This window comes from Hydractinia symbiolongicarpus, chromosome 15, assembly GCF_029227915.1.
Source record: "Hydractinia symbiolongicarpus strain clone_291-10 chromosome 15, HSymV2.1, whole genome shotgun sequence".
NCBI lineage: Eukaryota > Metazoa > Cnidaria > Hydrozoa > Anthoathecata > Hydractiniidae > Hydractinia > Hydractinia symbiolongicarpus.
In genome coordinates this window covers 7,994,050-8,013,221 of record NC_079889.1, presented here as the reverse complement: position 1 = coordinate 8,013,221, position 19,172 = coordinate 7,994,050, and the positions used below count along the sequence as shown (strand labels likewise).

Sequence of the window (19,172 nt, the reverse complement as noted above, 5' to 3'; positions counted from 1 at the left end):
TACTGGAAATCCATTCTGTTAAGTACATTTCGTCATGGTGTTTGAATTTGTTTCAGCATAATATATAGGATGGGCAAAATAAAAACAGAGAAAAAATCACGAAAAGGTTTGACTGAAGAGATATTGGATAATGGACAAATTGTGAAAGAAAAACGAAGAAAAAGCAGAGAAACTTCAAAAAGACAAGATGATGATGAACAGGTTAGATATTCTTCTGTCTTGTACTTACTGTTATGACAAGTTGTTCCCCGCTTAAATATTTTTAATTTTTATTAACTGTATTGGCCTAATTTTGGCCTGTGGTAAATAAGCGAAAAAAAATCATTACAGTTCCATTCAACATTTTAACATTCTATAGTTTTACTGAGATTTTTTGGTATCAAATATCCTAGTCAGGGGTGGATTAAGGGGAATTTATATGAAGCCATTCAAGTATCTTTTAAATGGCATAAGCTATGATGATGAAACTTGGCAGAATATAGTATAGCATAAAAATGATTGACAAGGTTGAAAATTTGCTGATTTTATTAATTTTTCGGCTAAGACGGTACTATTTTTCTGAGAACACCTGTTTTTGCTGACCATTTGAGTAACCCTTTCTCGGCGGGGTAGTAATTTTTTTGCTTAATTTTCAATAACTTTTGTTCTGAACAAGGTATGGCCTAAAATTTTATGACTCTTACCTTTTTCGTTACTTCGAGACAATGTGGAAAGATTTATTTTCATTACTAAAGCAAAAGTGGGATTTTTTTACATTTTGTTAGAGCTATATAAATTTGGTTACCCAAGTCTCTCGTCTGTTGATATTTTGGACTCCTGAAAATTTTAATATATTTTTTGGCGACAAATTCGATCAGTTACTGTGTTAATATCCAGCATCAAACAGGTTGTTAATTCAACTGTACGTTATCACAAAATCAATCTTTTCAGTACTATTTTTATTAGAAAACATTTGAATAGTTAGTACATGTGAATATCCAGCATCAAACAGGTTGTTAATTCAACTGTACGTTATCACAAAATCAATCTTTCCAGTACTATTTTTATTAGAAAACATTTGATTAGTTAGTACATGTGAATATCCAGTATTAACCATTTTTGTTTTTTCAGTTCATTGGTGATAAATTGTCAAAGAAAATTCTCGATCAAGCTCGTGCTCAACAGGATGATCTTGAAGAAGAATATGGCGCAGTTAGCAAACACAAAACTAAAAAAACACAAAAAGAGAAAACATACCTGGGTAAAACGTCAAAAGCTGAATCGTCATCCGATGAATCGGAAAATTATGCAGATGAACAATATTACGAAGATTTTGTAAGTTTTTTTCTGTTTTTCTGAGTCACAAATCCAAAAGTGTATTCTAAATGTCAACCCGACATTGTTTTTGGAGAATATAAAGTGTTTTCAACTAATTTGAACTGATTTCGCAGTAGAGTATAATATGCTTATCTGTAGTTTTAGGGCTTTACTATACTTAAGTAACATTTTCTGATTACTACTAAGAGCGATGGGAGAACGGGGTAAACTTTGGGTAGACGTTCAACTCACACCTTTCGATTTGTGAGCCCCTTGAACCTTTGTTTTGTTTCGCCATTTATATGCCTTAACACCTCGTTTTTCAAATATCTGCTTTTTCCTAACTACTGCTATTTATATTTTCATCCTTTAATGTATCAGCAAATTGATAAAGAAGATGAAAAAGCACTCGAAGATTTCATGTCTGCCGAACCAAAAGAACGTAGAACTTTGGCTGATATTATAATGGGAAAAATAAATGATAAAAAGACAGAAATACAGAGTCACATGTCAGGTTAGTCTGAACCATACTTTGAAATCTATAAATTTTTGCCCGGAAAAAATTCGTGAAATATTTAGGAAATTGACCATAGAAAAAAACACAACATTTCAGGAATGGGAATATGGAACAAAGTTTTAGCCACATGTAATTATTTTAAAAACTGCTGATCTGACATTAAAAAAAGAAGGAACATAAGAAAATTTAGAATAAACTTTTTCCTGTACTTAATCTATTTTATGAAACTTTCTGATCTTCAAACGAACCGAAAGAAAATGTGTATTTAGTTTCTGCGTTGAATGCTGCATATTTTCTTAAATTCTGTATGATGGAATGCAGGGTATAGGTTAAAATATATATACATTGGAGGCTATGTATTTTATGAAACTATCCGTTGAGTGCTTAGCATTCAACGTAAAGTTTCATGAAATATATTTTGCAGCTCTATATATTTTATTAAATTATACGTTGGATGCTATATAATTTTTGAAGCTATACGTTAAAGATATATGTTCCTAGGAACTACTGTTTTCATTAATATTCGAAGTCACTTTACATGACCAAAAGTTTTTTTCAATATTTCATCATAAGTAGTCGTACTTTGCAAAACATCCATTGTATGTTTTAGAAGCTCCTGAAAGACCGGTGTTGGACGAAAAAGTAGTGAATGTTTTTAAAAGGTAATGTTGTAATACTGTGCTTCTCCTATCCATCATCTCATATTATTTTAACAGATGGTTTTCTCTACCTGCATTCAACTTTACATTGTTTCAATAATAAAAATGATTCCAAGTGGGGAAATATACAAGGTGCCTCCCAATTATCCAAACGACTAAATGATAAGTGATTTTTATGGAGATTTTAAAGATGGCAATAATTTAGGGAAACGAATCAGGCATTTATTTTGAAATTCTTATGCTTGGTAGTGCTGTAAACAAAACCATTTTTGTACGAGTGGTCGACTTATATGAGCAAATGGAGAAAGGCAAGTGTAATCTTCTCCTTCTTTATTTTAGTGTTGGCGAAATTCTCAGTAAATATCGGTCCGGAAAACTACCCAAGGCGTTCAAGATAATACCATCGTTAGAAAACTGGGAAGAAATACTATACTGTACTGAACCTGATAACTGGACGCCAGCTGCGATGTATCAAGCGTCGCGAATATTTGTTTCAAATCTTAACGCAAAAATGGCTCAAAGGTAATCTAGAATACTAGTCGTCAACCCGTGAAGAATTCCACGGGGGCACCCGTCCTTTACATATCGCATTTCGCGTTTCCGTAACAGACAAACAGACAGACGACGGTTTATATTATAAAGATGTATTTCAAAGAAGTAGTTTAAGGGACAGTAGCGACTTGGAGTCGATAAAGAAGAAGAGGAAAACTTTCTGATAATAAATTTTGATGCAGAAAATAATAAAAATTTCCAAATATTGATTTTGTGCCGTTAAATATTTAAAACAAAACGTGTTTGTCGTAAGAAGTATCGAGTAAAAATAGAATCCGTTGTTACTGCTTATATTCTAGAGGGAATACTGTTCGAAGTTTTTTTAACTAAGCTTGCCATATCCAGGTTATAAGGATTGGTGGCTAATGGTTCTGGAATTCCTAATGCTCTGAAAAATTTTGTTGTTTTAGGTTTTTTAACTTGGTATTATTGCCACGTATACGTGATGATATTGCTGAATACAAAAGACTAAATTATCATCTATATATGGTAGGTGGTTACCCAAATATGGGCATTACGAGCGTTTCTTTTTCAGTCTGTGCTCCTTCACTCCAGACCAGCCCTGCTTTTACTAACCAAATTATGTTTTAGGCGTTAAAGAAATCCTTATTCAAACCTGCAGCGTTTTTTAAAGGGATTCTGCTACCCCTCTGCGAGGTATGTGTTCTTATTGTTCGTGTTTTTTTTCTTTCTCACGTTTTTATAAGCCATTGCGCTTTAATGAACAATCTTTTATGTTTCTAATGTGGTGTAACCTTCGATTTTAAATACTTCTAGTATTTCGAAGAGATATTGTGGTCTCTTTTATATTCTACTATCTTCTTTAAGAGAAGAAACGTTTGGGGAAAAAAACTTTCGCGGATAAAATCTTTTGTGTTGATTTTACTTTCCGCGAAAGTTTCTTTCACAAGACTTGGCTAAGTTGCTAACCCGTAAAGACTATTCCCGCGAAAACTCGAAAGCTAAAAAAATACAAGACCTCGTAAACTGTTAGTGAAAATATGGTTTAATAATTTAGTATGAAATTTCGATTGTTGTTAAAATCGCAATCCTCGAAAATTTACTGCCGTGAGGTATACAAAACACTTAAATCCGCAGTTTTTTCCCGCAAAATTTTCTCAAAACACTTGTCTTATTTTTGTAAGTATCACTGCTAGCTTTTAATCAAGTATTGAGTTTGGATCAACTCTCTAAGTCTTTATGGTTTTATCTGTTGCAGAACTCATTTGGGCACCTTAATATGGAATTGGATTTGTCTGTTCCCGCAATCAACATAAACATATTTGAAGAGAGATACAGAAGAGTCTCCATAACTCGAACGGCCAGGGGGAAAAGGAAACCGTTCGAGTTAAGGAGACGTTCGAGTAGTAGAGGTTTTCAAGTTTTTTCAAAATTTTTCCCTTATCTGCCTACCAGATGAACAAAAACAGTATATTAAGTACGTAGTCTTACTTATTGGGGGTTCTGGGTTGATGAAATACAAAAACAGAGCGTTTTAGTTGCTTTTTGCTCAAATTTTTGAAAAAAATCAGTTATAATTGATTGTTTACAAGTATCATCATAATCTCGTTTGATGTTTTTATTTAAGTCCTTTAGGGAAGCCAACATTTCTTCTCCAAATTTCGAGAAAACGCTTTGGAGCAGTTCCTTTTTCAAGCTCTTTGAGGGCACTGTATTTTATTTTACAGGACTTGTTATCGGCTCTACTTCTTTTTGGCCCTGCCACAGACGCCATTGTCAGATTGCTATGAAATTCTGTTTTTGAAAATTGGTTGAGAAAGCGTTGTCGTTCGAAACACAAACAAAACATTCGAATCATGCATTCGAACAATATAAGGCGCACATCACACGTAAACATTAAAATATGAAAATGATAAGGGGTTAAATGATCAGGAAAACTTATCAATTTTTTTCAAAATGCCACAAAATTCGAGTTATGGAGTCAAAAACCTTCAAGGGACAAAATAATCTGTTCGACTTAAGGGAATATTCGAGTTATGGAGGTTCGAGTAGTAGAGGTTTTTTTATAAGAGTTTATTAGGAAACTTTCACGGTGCCAACGAATTCGTTCGAGTTAAGGAGACGTTCGAGTAATAGAGGTTCGAGTTATGGAGACTCTACTGTAACACTTAAATTTTCTTTTGTTTAGTAGTTTTGAAATATATTTTCTCACCAACTATAGTCTGGGTCGTGTTCTCTTCGTGAAGCTGTCATCATTGGAAGCGTGTTAGCGAAAACAAGTATACCTGTGCTTCACTCGGCAGCTACGATGTTAAAGATTGCAGAGATGGAATATACAGGTATGTACGACCAATGACCGATGTTATCTTTAACCAATCAAATGTCACGGTTTTCTGATTTTCTTGACAGATTGTTTGGATTGGAGAAAAGTACAATGTGGAAATTAACTTTAGCGTCTAGCGTACTAATTTTGTTTTCGTATTTTAACGCTTACTGTCAACCCTGTTACTTGAATATTCTGTATTCAACGATCTCGTGTAACTGAATCTTGAATTTCTGTCCGTTCATCGATTAGGTGCAAACAGTATCTTCTTGAGGTTACTATTAGACAAAAAGTACGCACTACCGTTTCGTGTGATAGATGCTTTGGTGTATCATTTCGTCAGGTCAGTGGTTTGTGTTTAATACTATGGTGTGACATACTCAAGTAGAATAAGCATGGCTACCACAGAAATTACTTAAAATGCCAAAACGTGTAGGAATATTTTAAGGGTGGCAATTTTTGCTAGCAGAAAATATATGGCACTCATTTTTCTTAGCCTGGTGACGTTTAAAATTTTACTGGGTGTAAGGAAATTTAGGTAGAGCTAGAAAGATAAACGTTATGGTTCCTCGACAAGTCGATGTTTTGTTTTTTTCCATGGTGCATTCAAATGCTTCTTAAAACATGCTGACTAATCATTGCATGGTGTTGTCATACATTTTTAATAGAGTCTCCATTATAAAATATAGCGGATCGAGAAAAATTTACCTGAATTTTTTTTCGTAGCCATTCAAAAAATTAGATTTCTGTGATCTTATCACCTGAGAAAGCAAGGAAATTTTTTAATTAGCTTATCCGCAAATTTATTAAATTTTGATTAGTTATGTAATATGATCCCCATATTTAATTAATACTGTCTTTCTGTTTTTTATAATGAACTAGTCGATGGCCCGTTAAAAAATCCACGGGTTCGCCCATCCTATTTATACCGCATTGCGTTCGTCTCGTTGCGTGACAGACATATTATAAGATAGACTAGCCGGGAAACCCGGCGTCGAATCGCCGGGATGAGCCAGAAGTGACTGTTGTTGAACGCCCTAAGGAGCGCTTAAAAAGAACTGCAAACTGTGCGACACAGTCAGGTGGAGCGCTTTATTACAGGTATGCAGTATGTCGTAAATCAAGTGAAGCGCACACACCATTATAGTGTTGCGACTGTAACAAATTTTTCAAAAAATAACTTTCCCGCAACAAAGGCTGAAATAAAAACACAGCTTACAATCGCTGTGACTCCGTCATAGTAAAAACAATCGGTCAATATTATTTTATTTTGCGGAAAAGTTTTTATAAAAGTTAAAAATTAATCGTGACACCGGATTGAGCGCTTAGTACAGTTAAAAAGTGTTACACAAGTGTATAGGGATAATACCCTTTTGAAAAAAACTTTCTTGCAGACTCTATTTAAATGAAAACACAAGAAACAGTCCTTCGCTTCTTGCACAGGGCTAAGCGGTTAGTCCAGGTAAACATTGTTGGACATTCGTACAGGCGTGATTCCCAAGAAAGTTTAAAAATTAATTAGAAACGGTGGGGTGACCTGCATAGACGTAACAGCCTGTTCCAAAAAGCAGGCTATTGTTAACACTGAGCTAACCGCTTAGTACAGTTAAACAGACTTGAACAGTACCCTTCTCCAAAAAAACCTTATCACATCTTCGGTTAAAATGACAACACAGGAAACAGCCTGTCGTTACCCCTCCAGCTAAAGCAATTGCTCAGCTATTTTATTTGCAAAAAAAGTTTTAAGGAAAATAATTAAAGATGTAGATACCTAGCTAAACTGCATTTAGCATAAGATTTATTGCTGAGAATATTGCCATATTGATAGCCAAACTGAATTTTTATACTCTCACTTTTTAGGTAAATATATGAGCTAGCTAAGTGGCTACATCCTCGACATAAAAATAAATGTTGGGTTGGAGAAAAACCTCCTATACCAAACAAAATTAGTAAAAAGTAAGGCTATTAGCTAATAGAATATTCGTTCCTAGCCAAAAATCCTAAAACAGGGGCGTTTAAGATCTGTACGTAGATAAAAAAAACGTGACAATATGTTTATCTTAACATTTTAGAACATACAAAAAACCAATGTTACGAAAATAAAAGGCTTATAGGCTACAAAAAGGTGAAACAGACTTACAAACAGCCCACCATTACTTTAAAAACAAAAATGGCCATCATGTTTCGGTCCTCATGTTACTTCGTTTGCCCAGGCCGCGAAAGTCTTGGATTGGTTTTTTAAAGAATCAAGCGTTTTGATTAGTGTATGATGTGCGAGCGGTCAAAACGAAGTCAGTAAAACTATCAGTAAAATGTCCCATTTGTTTTCTGTAGCTCTTGAGCGGAAACGGCGATTGAGGTTACGGGGGTAATTATTATTAAAAATGAGGTAATAAAATAATGCATTCATTTTTATCACTAAATTTATTTTTCTTACTTATGGTAATAAATTAAAGTAATTAAATTAATTACAGAAATAAATTAATTTTAAAATTCATTTCAATTAATAATAAGATTTGCGATTAAACAACCCCCTGGTTTCTAAAAATCGCGGAAAGATCAAAGGAATATTGGTAACCCTTTTGAACAGACAAAATACGGCTATTTTTTTATAGATTTCTTTGTTTCAGTCTTTTGCAAGTATAAAATAACTTTTGTTTTTATTTGTTTAGGTTTCAATCAGACAAACGAGAATTACCTGTTTTATGGCACCAAGCATTCCTAACGTTTGTGCAAAGGTAATATTATGGAGCAACACTCACTTTGCCAAAAATGTGTTATTGCATGTAGCAGGAAAAATTTTATTCATAGGAGAAATCAGATTACCCGATTTATAATCGATTTAAAACGGCTGATGAGGGAGGATGTTGAATATCAGTTTGACGATAGCAATTTGCATGGATAATAGGTGGTTATTTCAGGCGCTCAGTGTTATGTTTTGTTTTAGATACAAGGAAGATATAGCTAGCGAACAAAAAGAAGCATTGCTGGAGCTTTGTAAAAAACACAATCATCATAAGGTGAGAGCAATCGTGTACATATCGGTATTTTATCGGGTTGTCCGCATTTTTGTTATGCCTGGATTACTTTGAAGGGGAAAAACTGAATTTAATTTTATTAAATTAAAATTATACGGAAAGACGTGTGGATTTTTACTTACAGAAGATTAAAAAAATAAAATTTAGACGAATCATGTGAACATGGACTGTAAAGGGGGTGTGGAAGGTCGTAGGCTGTACCAATTTTAGTATAGGGATTTGAGAACATATCTAAATAAGAAAACAATTGTTGAGATTGTTACTTTTACTTCAATACTGAAGTATTCTATACCTTCATACCAGTGTTACTAGTCCGGATACCTGTCGTAAAAAGCATAATTGACTGACTAAAAATTAGACTTAGGAAAATTACTGAGAAGTTGGCTATATATTTTATGGGCTATATATCTATCTATATATATTTTTTTCTTCTTTAGATCACACCAGAAATACGTCGTGAGCTAACTCAATCGAAATCACGTGATGAGGAAATCCCCAGTGAAGCCATGGGAATGCCCATGAATTTTGACGATTAACAAAATAGATTAGTCGTCGAGAAATATATTTCCTTAGTAATAATAACTGCTTATGTAGATCTCTCACCAGGGTGTGGCCCCGATCTGTTTTTTAAAAATATACCTTGTGGAACGAAACAAATCCTGCTTAGCTTACCGTAAATTTTCAGAGGTGAAAAAAATGTATTCCCTACATGAATAAAGTAATAACTTGACAATTATAAAACCCGAAGAAGATTCATAAAAATTAAAAAAATGACAATATTTCTCTCACTCACAAAATTTTACGAAAGAGGCGACTGATAAGCTTACAAACAAGAAGCTGCAGGGGCTTAAAGATTAACGTTTTGACGCGCAGAGATCAGTGTTTAATGCAATTTGGAATAAGTACACTCAACTTGTCCCCAGAGCTGCATACTTTTTCTAACAATCTCGTTTGCCAGAAAAAATCCCCGGGGTCGAGGTATTTCCTGGTAACCAACCTGTATTTCTAAAACAAAGTTAATATTTTAAAGAGTGCATACAATACACTTTTCTATTAGAAAAATGAAATTTGACTTCATCCTGAGCCGTTTATTTATTCATTCATTTATTTATTTATTTACTTATTTACATCTTTAGCTTGCAACTGTTTCGTACATTTTGGCCATTATTTTACAGTACATTAGAAACTCTTGCGATGTAAAATGGACGAGTAATCTCTGATGAGAGTACTTGTTAAAGCACGCCGTGTTGCAGCTATTTGTAGCATAACACCATTTAGAACTGCAGAAATTTTTTGTCTTGAGACGCGTAAATACTAGTAGGGTAGTTGTAAAAAGATAGTTGTTAAAATGAAAATGGTTGGTTTGGGCGTTCCTATGCAGTTTGTTTTTTAATGCGTGGTTTTAGAAGAAAGCAGTAATTTTTTACATTGTTTTTTTTTAAGATATTTCATATCTTAACCAGCGGAAAAATTTCCTTTTATAATCTGAAATTTTCAGAAGAGGTTTCCCCTGTACAAAAGCTAAAAACTCCTGTTGCCATTATGTTAACAAATCGGAAAAACAACGGCTAAAATAAACGAGGTAATTGTTACCTCGCTATCCCTAAATCTGTAATAAAGGTTTACCCCGCGTTTTTATTTTTTTTTTGATTATTACGAATAGGGTGAGCTGAACTGCATGTACTGAAATGTGTATAGTATTTTGAGAACGTAAGTAAGAATTCCGACAGTAATAGGTTAGAATTCGGACAGTAATAAGTTAAAATTCGGACAGTAATAAGTTAGAATTCGGACAGTAATAAGTTAGAATACGGACAGTTAGCATTCTATGAGAAACATAGTTACGCCTCCTCCTCCAGGCGGAATCACGTAGTGAAACAATACATCAAGCAAGCAGAAAGGTCTGGAAACTAGTGAAGTTTTTTAATCTTTCCATCTTTAAACTAATCATGCATTACAAACAGATATGAAAGGCGACCAATAATTAATAATTTTTATTTCAAAGAAAATTCGTCAAATCGTTGGACGCAAAATTCTTGGTCCGAAAATGGACCAGGGATTACTCAGGACGTTGGTCCTGTTGTTAAGTTACATTTACTTGGGAAATGGTGATCCTTACGAGTATTCGACATGTGCGAAACCGGAAAGCGAAGAAGAACGCGAAGCTGATACATTCTTTCAATTCAAAGTTTATGGATTGAATAATTATGATAAATTCAATTTCGAAGATTATAAAGGAAGAGTCTTCTTCGCCGTCAACGTAGCAAGCTTTTGAGGGTAAGTAGATATAAAAACAGCAAGCCCTGGTGACAAGGTTGGTTTCAAATGATACCGAGTTGCCATGTTACTACCGCGAAATAAAGGTTAAAAAACAAGGTTGTAAAATTTAGGTTGCAACAAAATAATTTTATTTATTTCAACCACAGCCCCTTTTTAAAAAGCGAAGATGTTCACATCGTCGTGTAAGAGAATATACATGATGCCTAGGGACAAAGTTGTTATTTTTTCCCCTCGTTCCTTCTGATTGGTTAAAAACTAATTGTGTATGCTGTCATGGCGAATTCATTTCCAGCCAATCCAAGGAGGTTTAATGCAGACACCATACTTCACCAAGCTTCGACTGATATGAAAACCAAAAGAACAAAATAAATTGTGCAATATTCATCTTGTTCCCGAGGTATTTTGCCCTTTTGATTACAGTAGACTCCTGGTTATTCGAGCCTGCACTTATTCGAATAATTCGGTTATTCGAAGTGAGATGGCGTTCCCCTTGGATCTGCTTACCCAACTCAGGCAAAAACACTTTCGGTTATTCGAACTTCAGTTATTCGAATAATTCGGTTATTCGAAGTGATTTTTATTCCCCTTGGGGCCAATTATAGGCTAAGTCACCCTCAGTTATTCGAATTTTTCTTATTGGGAGATCGTCGAGTGAGAACATTGATTTTCTGCGATTAAAACAATGGTCTTGAAATCAGAAAGCAGTTAAACATGATAACACGTACATGTCAAAAACACTACATCGATAGTAAAAAACAATGTAGCATTAAAGATTTTTTTAAGAGTTGAACTCCTTGTATTTACTAGATACATTTTCTTTATAACTTTCATATTTTAAAACCTGTTAACAATTTGTTCAAATTTATTCTTTCTTCAAAAAGTAAAAATTCTTTGTGTTTACACGCTCAACTGAACCACTTAAGAAAAGTCCATCCCATTAAGGTTAAGTTGAAAATCTGGCGGGAAAACGAATTTTTCAGTTATTCGAACTCCCGGTTATTCGAAGTAAATTCTTATCCCCCTTGAGGCTTCGAATAACCGGGAGTCTACTGTAGTTCAGTAATAACGGCTCAGGGATCCGCATTTAAGAGACGCAAAATATGGGAAAACTTCTACATGAAATGGACGGCTATTTGCTTATTTCCGAACCTCGTCCTTAAGGTTACTTTGCATTATCGAATCGGAACAGCATCGGTGTACATTGGTCGTTTATGGTGCTTGTCATCTTCTTTAGGTACACCCCACAATATCGAAAATTGAACGAACTGCAAGAAAAATACGGTCCAGAATATGCAAAGAATAACCATCCAAACCATCCACATTGCCATTTGCAAATATTTGGTTTCCCGTGCAACCAATTTGGTTACCAGGTAGACTTTTACTCTTCTTTTACTATTATGGAATATCTATCATATAACAAGTCTTTATAACCAATACCTATGGTTAATAAAAATATACTTTAAATGGAAAATCGATTAGTGTAATACACCTTTCCTGAATTTATTTTCTTTGATGTGCCACAGCTCTTTCTCAACTGTTTTAAAGAAAACAAATGTCATTTTCGAAATCCTCACATGAAAATTGATAAATCGTGAAATTTTCATATTTATACATCAAACAAACAACCTGCTACAACAGTTTTTTTAATTTTGTACTAATTAACCTTTGCTCGAAGATGAGGCTTTAGTACAAGTCGAAAATTCAGAAGGCTTTGACCGTAACAATGATGCCACCAAAACAGCACTTTCTTATGTCGGATGAAGTTGAAAATTGATACACACACCAATTTACTGATGCTGAATATGACGTTAAGGTCAAAAATCAAAATTCCAAAATTTTAAAAAAACATGTAATTCGGGAATGGTGTATTGCAACATACAGAAAGAACACACCTTTAACCTAATGCTTAAAACTTTAGGAACCGGCTGAGAACTTTGAATTAATGAATTGTTTAAAGTACGTGCGTCCAGGCTTTGGTTTTGTTCCAAATTTTCCACTGTCAGGAAAGCTCAAAGTAAATGGACACGAAGAATCACCAGTGTTCACATTTCTAAAGGTTTGTTTACTTCTTGTTTCTCTCCTTCTCCTTTTTTTGCAGTTGCAAATAATTCTATAATTTATTCAGAGTCGATGCCCAGCACCTATGGGTTTGATTGCCAACCGTACCGATATAACATGGACTCCTATTCGTAATAATGATATCTCGTGGAACTTTGCAAAATGGTTGGTTTCTTCAAATGGGCATCCATACAAAAGATTCACATCTCGAACCACGCCAGCTATGGTTGAAGATGATATACTTCAGTTATTGGAAGAATGTGTAGGCGGGGATAGTATGCAAGGGAATGGAACCACGCAGGGACAAGGGAATAATGGCCAAGGAGTTGGTACGGGACCGCAGAATAATAGCCAAGGAACAGAAAACAATGGTTCTTCTCAAACTGTGGTTGAACAATCTACACTTAAAATTCCTGCTCAGCAACAAAATGAACCCAACGTAAATGTGAACAGAAAACAAAAAAGGCATGTGCATTCCACACATGACCTTTTCTTTTAGAAACATAAAGTGACTTATTGTTTATATATATTTACACGATAAACAAAAATAAAAAAATGCTATATCAGCATGTGCACACCGCCCATTAAAGGCGTTCTTTTGCACGCACACTTCAGCGTGTGTGCAACGCCCAATTAATGGTGTTGCACACGTTAACATTTGCGCCAACGTACGAACGCTTCAAGCGTATAGGAAAATGGAGAGGAACAAAAGGTTTTGATGGAAAAGTCGTATGATTGGTTTTAACGCAAACTGCATGCTACGTGGCAGATGTTAAAGCCATGATGTTAGAGATGAAGATTTGGTTGATGCAGGCGTTCTTTGCAGTTCGTTCAACCTGTGTAAACCAAATTTTTCATCCACATAACTTTTTCAGATGAATATAAAATATTCTTCTTAAGAATTAGAGACTTTCTTTTTTTCTCGCTTTTTGATACGTATTGCATATACAGACATCACTGGTAAAATCATTAGGCAAATTTCCATTGTTTACAAAATTGCGCAATGTATGCGCATGCGTGGGAGCAGAAAAACCAGGACCACATTGGAAAATATGGGCTGATTGCCTTAATTCATAGATTTTCCAGGAATACAAAAAACGAAATACGAAAGGAACTGAAAATAATTTTCTTATTCTTATCTTTCTATTTTTTCTTATCCTTTTATTTTCTATTTTTTTATTCTTTATCTTATTATTTTTCTCGTTGCAGGAATTTCTGCGTAAGTATCTTTGTTTTACTGGACTTGCATGCGCGCGCATGTCAATTGTTTTAACGCAAAATCACAATATATACGTCACACGGAATTGCACATCTATTAGTTACAGCTTGAAAAGTAACAGGGGCAGTCAAAAAAGAAGTGAATAGATTTTTTGTGTAAGGGAAAAGTCATGACGTAGGTCATAGAATTGTACAACAGTCGCCCAACTGTGCACACAAAATTTATGACCTTCAGATTCCCTTTTGTTTTTCTTTTCTTTCTTTTTCTTTTTTTTTTCCAATCTGGTTTATTCTTTTCTATTTACCCACTTTAGTCTGGCTGTTCATTACAAGTTGCTTTGTTTTAAGAAATATTATAGGTTTATCGTGTACTTACAATATGTTGGATAAAAAAGCCTATATTACATTTAACTTAATCTCAACAAAATGTGTTGGTTAATTAATACCTAGAAGAGAATTGTGCAAGTGTTGTACAATCATAGACTTAGTCTTTATCTAAATTAACAAAAAGATCTGAATAAAAGATTAAAAAGGTTAGCCCTCGTCCTCCCGTCCCCAGGAGTAAAAAAAGGCGAGAAACAACACAACAAAGTGCATGTCCATCAAAAACTCGTAAATCAATTTAGCTAGAACATATTCTTCATTTTTTTAACAACATAAAAGCATTTTGCAAAGATAATCTTGATTTGGATTCATGATAACACACCTTTCTCAAATTTAAATATTTAAAATTCGTGCAACGACCCTGAAATAAAAATCAGCTGTGAATGAATATAAATGCGCAGCGTTGAAAAGAAAAAACAGGTATTGAATGTGAACGTATAAAAGATTGAACATACGGTAAAAAACGAGGAAGAACTGAATATATACGAGAATACGCAACCTCGATTCCAGGTCCTGTTGTCTGTTTTAGCATACCGGGCGGCGAGTCGAACATGGTGGAGGCATGTCACGTGTTCAAAAAAATTAGCTCTTTCACAGATTTGTGCAACTGTGTCTAAATAAATAAATAAATTTACCCGGAAATTAGACTAGTTCCCAGTCGCGGGTTAACAAGTTTCAGTTTTGGTCTTTTGAAACTTTTGTAAATACTTAAGCCGTAGTGGCTGCAATAATATCTGTGTAAAATGCTGACATGAACTGGGACCGTAAAAAAGCGTATTGTTTCGAGGCCTTGTAAAAAGATATGGTGGCAGATTTGACTACTGGACTACTTCGTTTTGTTCATCAATCCACTTTCGTTATAATCGATAATAATTAAGGTGGTTCCCCTAGAAAAAATTTCTAAATTTCAAGAATTGTCGTTTAGCTGTTTTCTGACAGCAAATTCATCTTAGAATACCGTGGCAAGTAGTACTTATGACAATTTTAGGTTTTTATTGCGCATTCTGCCACTTTTTTTCAGCCAACCGCAAATATAAGTGCATAGCAACGCCCATAGCAATCATTTTCGCATTTTTAGACAGATTTCTTGCTTCCGTCGATGTATAATTCCTTGCAATAGCTAGATGATACTTTAGGGCCTCTTACACTTAAATGCGGTGTTCTAAAAGCATTCAGAAAGCTGTCTTAACGACGCACCCTCCAAAGTGAACTTGTCAGAGTTTACACGTCATCAATTAGACTTAAGACTTAAGGTCTTATGGGTTTGGTGCTTTTAAGGTCGAAATAGTGCTGGCGTACACCTTTTGTCGATCCACAAGTCGAGGATGTCCATAAATAATCTTTAAACAAGTTTTTTGCCGTTTAAGTTTGGAATCCACGCGAAACAAGAATTCTCAAGATCGAAGCACCCACGCTTTACAATTTCTTCTATGGATGCAGGCATTAGCACCACCTAGTGTTTAAATGAAACCAATTTTCAAATCGAAGTTTTGTCTTTCAGGTATTTTGTCGAGATATTGCCTGTTTCGCCCTGTCTTAGCTTTTCTGTCGTTCACAAATTACCGCATCAGTCTTTGCGAAAATCCATACACGTGATTCTTGAGGAACAAAAGCGGCCAAAAACGCGCTTGAAATAGCACATGTTATTCAGTTTTTTGGTTAGGCGTCGAAAGAGATAGTAAAATGTATGTTCTAGCGCAGTCGACGGACGACAAGGGAAATTCCCGAAATCCCGAATTCCCCGAAACCGATGAAATCCAACAATTCCGGGAATACCGATAAAATCTCGAGCATGCGCACTCGAAAATGGGAAATAATGCTGACGTCAACAAAAAATTTCGAGTATGCGCATTTGAGTAGGGGTACCCCATACTCAAACTACGATCGCGCTAGAAATTTTGCTGACTGAAATCAGAAAAATCAATAATTAATGAATGAGTACACTGTGAAACAGTTACACGCTATCGCAAAAACCCGTGGACTTACCCGCTATTCTAAGCTACGCAAAGCCGACCTTGTAGCTTTATTGGAGGCACCTCCACGACCTGCTCCTGCTCCAGAACCAAGGCCACAAGCATTTACACCAGATACCTTGGATATATTCGAGCGTCAAGAGATGGCAAACGCCCGTCCTATTAAGAGTAAGATTGAGCCTCGGCTCCCCGCAATTGACGACATGAACGCCAAGAGATGGCGAGGAGTCGTCCAGTGGTAAAGAGTAAACTGCGAGAGTGGTCTGACTGGCTTGTGAAGCATGTGCCGGAGGGTATTAGAAAGCCGGTGCAAAGTATATATGCATCAGCAAAAAATCGCATCCTTGCTCTTTATGATGGAGTCAGGAAGACCCTAACGGGTGAAGTTGAAGAAGAAGAACAAGAAAGCACCGAACCCGATGAACAAGAGGTGCAATAAGACTTCACACCCCAGGAACATAAGCATGCTCACCATGGAACCTTCCGAAGTTTCCGCATCACTGGCATAGACGGTACGGATGTCGATGGGTATTTGGGTATGGTGCGATCACACGTGAAAACCTTGGTTGAGAAGCAGGTTAAAGACATGGGGTCTGCTAAGGTGCAGTGTTCCCTCTGGATTCTCTGGAAGAAGCCAGTGGAGGGTACCAACGAGTTTATCGAGGTGGATAAGGTCTTCCATAGCAACATAACACCAATCCTTCATGGTGCCGTCGTGGATGAGGTGCTGGATACGATGTTTCCCCAAGTCAGGACGCATGTGGAAAATCCCGCGCTGCCCAAGAGCAGTTTTAGCATCGGTCGAATTATGCATCTCGACGTAGACTTTCACAAGCTCAAGCTGACGAGGAGTTCCTCGTACATTGAAGCACCCAAGTAGATAGCCACAAAGAAAGCTATTATTAATCCGAAAAACAAGGATGAGGAGTGCTTCAAGTGGAGTAACATAGCTGCTCTGCATCATGGGGAGATAGCTAGGGATCCTCAAAGAATCAGCAAGCTGAGGCACTATGCGAAGATCTATAACTGGCAGGGCATCGAGTTTCCCACGAGCATCAAGGACATCTCCAAGTTTGAAAAGAACAACCCAGACATCGCTGTGAATATATCCTATGTGACGGGGAAGACGAGCAATATTCTGCGTCGATCGACACACAACGGACGCGAGAAACAGGTTAATCTGCTACTCCTCACGGACGACAAATAGACCCACTATATTGCAGTCAAAAATCTCTCACGGCTCCCGGGTAGTGACACATCGAAGAATACGGCAAAAATGCACTTCTGTCTGAACTGCTTGCAAGCTTTTCCAACAATCGAATCGCGCGATAAGCACTATAACTACTGCAGGGACAACGAAGAGGTCAAGATCACGATGCCAAGCGAAAAGGAAAAGTGGCTTTACTACAAGGATGGTCAGCAGCAAGGTACCTTTCACCATCTATGCAGACTTCGAGAGCCTGCTAGTCCCGGTAGAAGATGCGAGGGAGACCAAGACGAAAAAGCTGAACAAGCACGTACCATGTGGCTGGTGCACGTATAGTACCTTGGCCTATGGTGATATATCATACCCCTTGTATAGATACCGCGGTAAGGACTGTGTGACGAGGTTCGTTCAACATCTGGAGGATGAGGTAAAGCGACTTTACAGCACCTACCATCAACAAGTCATGTTTTCCCTAACCGAGGTACAAAAGAGAGAGCATGACGAGGCCTCGGCATGTCATATCTGCATGAAACCCTTCGATGATGACAACCGTAAAGTCAGAGACCACTGGCACTACACAGGGGTATACAGAGGTGCCGCGCACAATACCTGTAATATCAAATACATGATACCCAGCCACGTGCCCGTGATCTTCCACAATCTATCCGGATACGACGCACACTTGTTCATCCGAGAACTCGGAGAGAAGTACGACACCCAGGATATTGGTTGCATCGCTGAAAACACTGAAAAGTATATCTCCTTCAATTTAAAAATCAAGGTACCCCTTGGAGGTATGGGGTATGGTGACGGTGAAATGTACAAGAAGATCGAGATTCGTTTCATCGACAGCTGTCGACAAAAAAAAAGGCGCAGCAGAAAGATGATATTCCTACTAACATCATCAAAGAAAACAGTGACATTTTTAGCCAACTCATTACTGAAAATTTTACTCAATCGTTAAAAAGTTCTGAATTTCCAACATCTTTGAAAAACGCAGATATTACTCCTACACCAAGAAAGGACTGCGCACTGAAACTATAGAACTATAGACCTGTGAGCGTCCTATCGAACATCCCAAAAATCTATGAAAGATGCATGTATGACCAAATATACACCTTCTTCGAGTCATTATTTTCGAAACTTCAATTAGGTTTTCGCAAGGGGCACAGTTCACAACAATGTCTCATAAGTATGATTGAAAAATGGAAAAACAGTCTTGACAAAGGTGGCACATTTGGAGCGCTTTTAACTGATTTGTCTAAGGCATTTGATTGCATACCACACGAGCTCTTACTAACAAAACTTCATGCATATGCCTTTGATATGAACTCTTTGCTGTTTATAAAATCGTACCTAATTGACAGGAAACAGCGAGTACGTATAAATAACAATTATAGTGCATGGACAAAAATAAAATACGGCGTACCGCAAGGATCAATTTTGGGTCCTTTGCTTTTCAATATATTTTTATGCGATCTTTTCCTTTTTGTCCCATATATGGACATTGTCAACTATGCTGATGATACAACCCCATTTTCAATAGGAAAGAATATCAACGAAGTTATTGAAAAGATTGAATATGCAGCAATTATAATATTTACTTGGTTTGAAAATAACGATATATAAGCCAACCCAGAAAAATCACATTTTTTACTAACAAAACTGATGTACGATTAAAAGTTTGTGATGAACTTCGAAACATT

The 19,172-nt window shown here is 36.1% G+C and overlaps 2 protein-coding genes across 2 annotated transcripts; both read left to right on the top strand.

Annotated features, from left to right (window-relative positions):
* The first annotated feature begins 26 nt into the window (after positions 1 to 26).
* LOC130629138 (bystin-like) lies at positions 27 to 8,928 on the top strand. The gene is made up of 12 exons (XM_057442245.1): positions 27 to 201; positions 1,111 to 1,314; positions 1,678 to 1,810; positions 2,424 to 2,475; positions 2,812 to 2,994; positions 3,435 to 3,513; positions 3,616 to 3,681; positions 5,207 to 5,324; positions 5,561 to 5,651; positions 7,981 to 8,046; positions 8,256 to 8,328; positions 8,784 to 8,928. The coding sequence occupies exons 1-12, from the start codon at positions 70 to 72 to the stop codon at positions 8,880 to 8,882; spliced, it is 1,296 nt and encodes a 431-aa protein (XP_057298228.1). The 5' UTR covers positions 27 to 69; the 3' UTR covers positions 8,883 to 8,928.
* Positions 8,929 to 9,824: 896 nt separating this feature from the next.
* On the top strand, positions 9,825 to 13,586 carry LOC130629143 (epididymal secretory glutathione peroxidase-like). Its single transcript, XM_057442253.1, has 4 exons — positions 9,825 to 10,623; positions 11,861 to 11,996; positions 12,545 to 12,682; positions 12,752 to 13,586. Exons 3-4 carry the CDS (start codon positions 12,569 to 12,571, stop codon positions 13,181 to 13,183), a joined length of 546 nt encoding a protein of 181 aa, XP_057298236.1. The 5' UTR covers positions 9,825 to 10,623; positions 11,861 to 11,996; positions 12,545 to 12,568; the 3' UTR covers positions 13,184 to 13,586.
* Positions 13,587 to 19,172: the final 5,586 nt, after the last annotated feature.

Excerpts from the sequence above, each read along its gene's own strand:
- LOC130629143 (XM_057442253.1), top strand. The coding sequence starts at position 12,569 with ATGAATTGTTTAAAGTACGTGCGTCCAGGCTTTGGTTTTGTTCCAAAT. Across the intron at positions 12,683-12,751 it reads CAGTGTTCACATTTCTAAAG|AGTCGATGCCCAGCACCTAT; the intron begins GTTTGTTTACTT and ends TAATTTATTCAG.
- LOC130629138 (XM_057442245.1), top strand. The coding sequence starts at position 70 with ATGGGCAAAATAAAAACAGAGAAAAAATCACGAAAAGGTTTGACTGAA. Across the intron at positions 202-1,110 it reads GACAAGATGATGATGAACAG|TTCATTGGTGATAAATTGTC; the intron begins GTTAGATATTCT and ends TTGTTTTTTCAG. Across the intron at positions 1,811-2,423 it reads AATACAGAGTCACATGTCAG|AAGCTCCTGAAAGACCGGTG; the intron begins GTTAGTCTGAAC and ends TGTATGTTTTAG.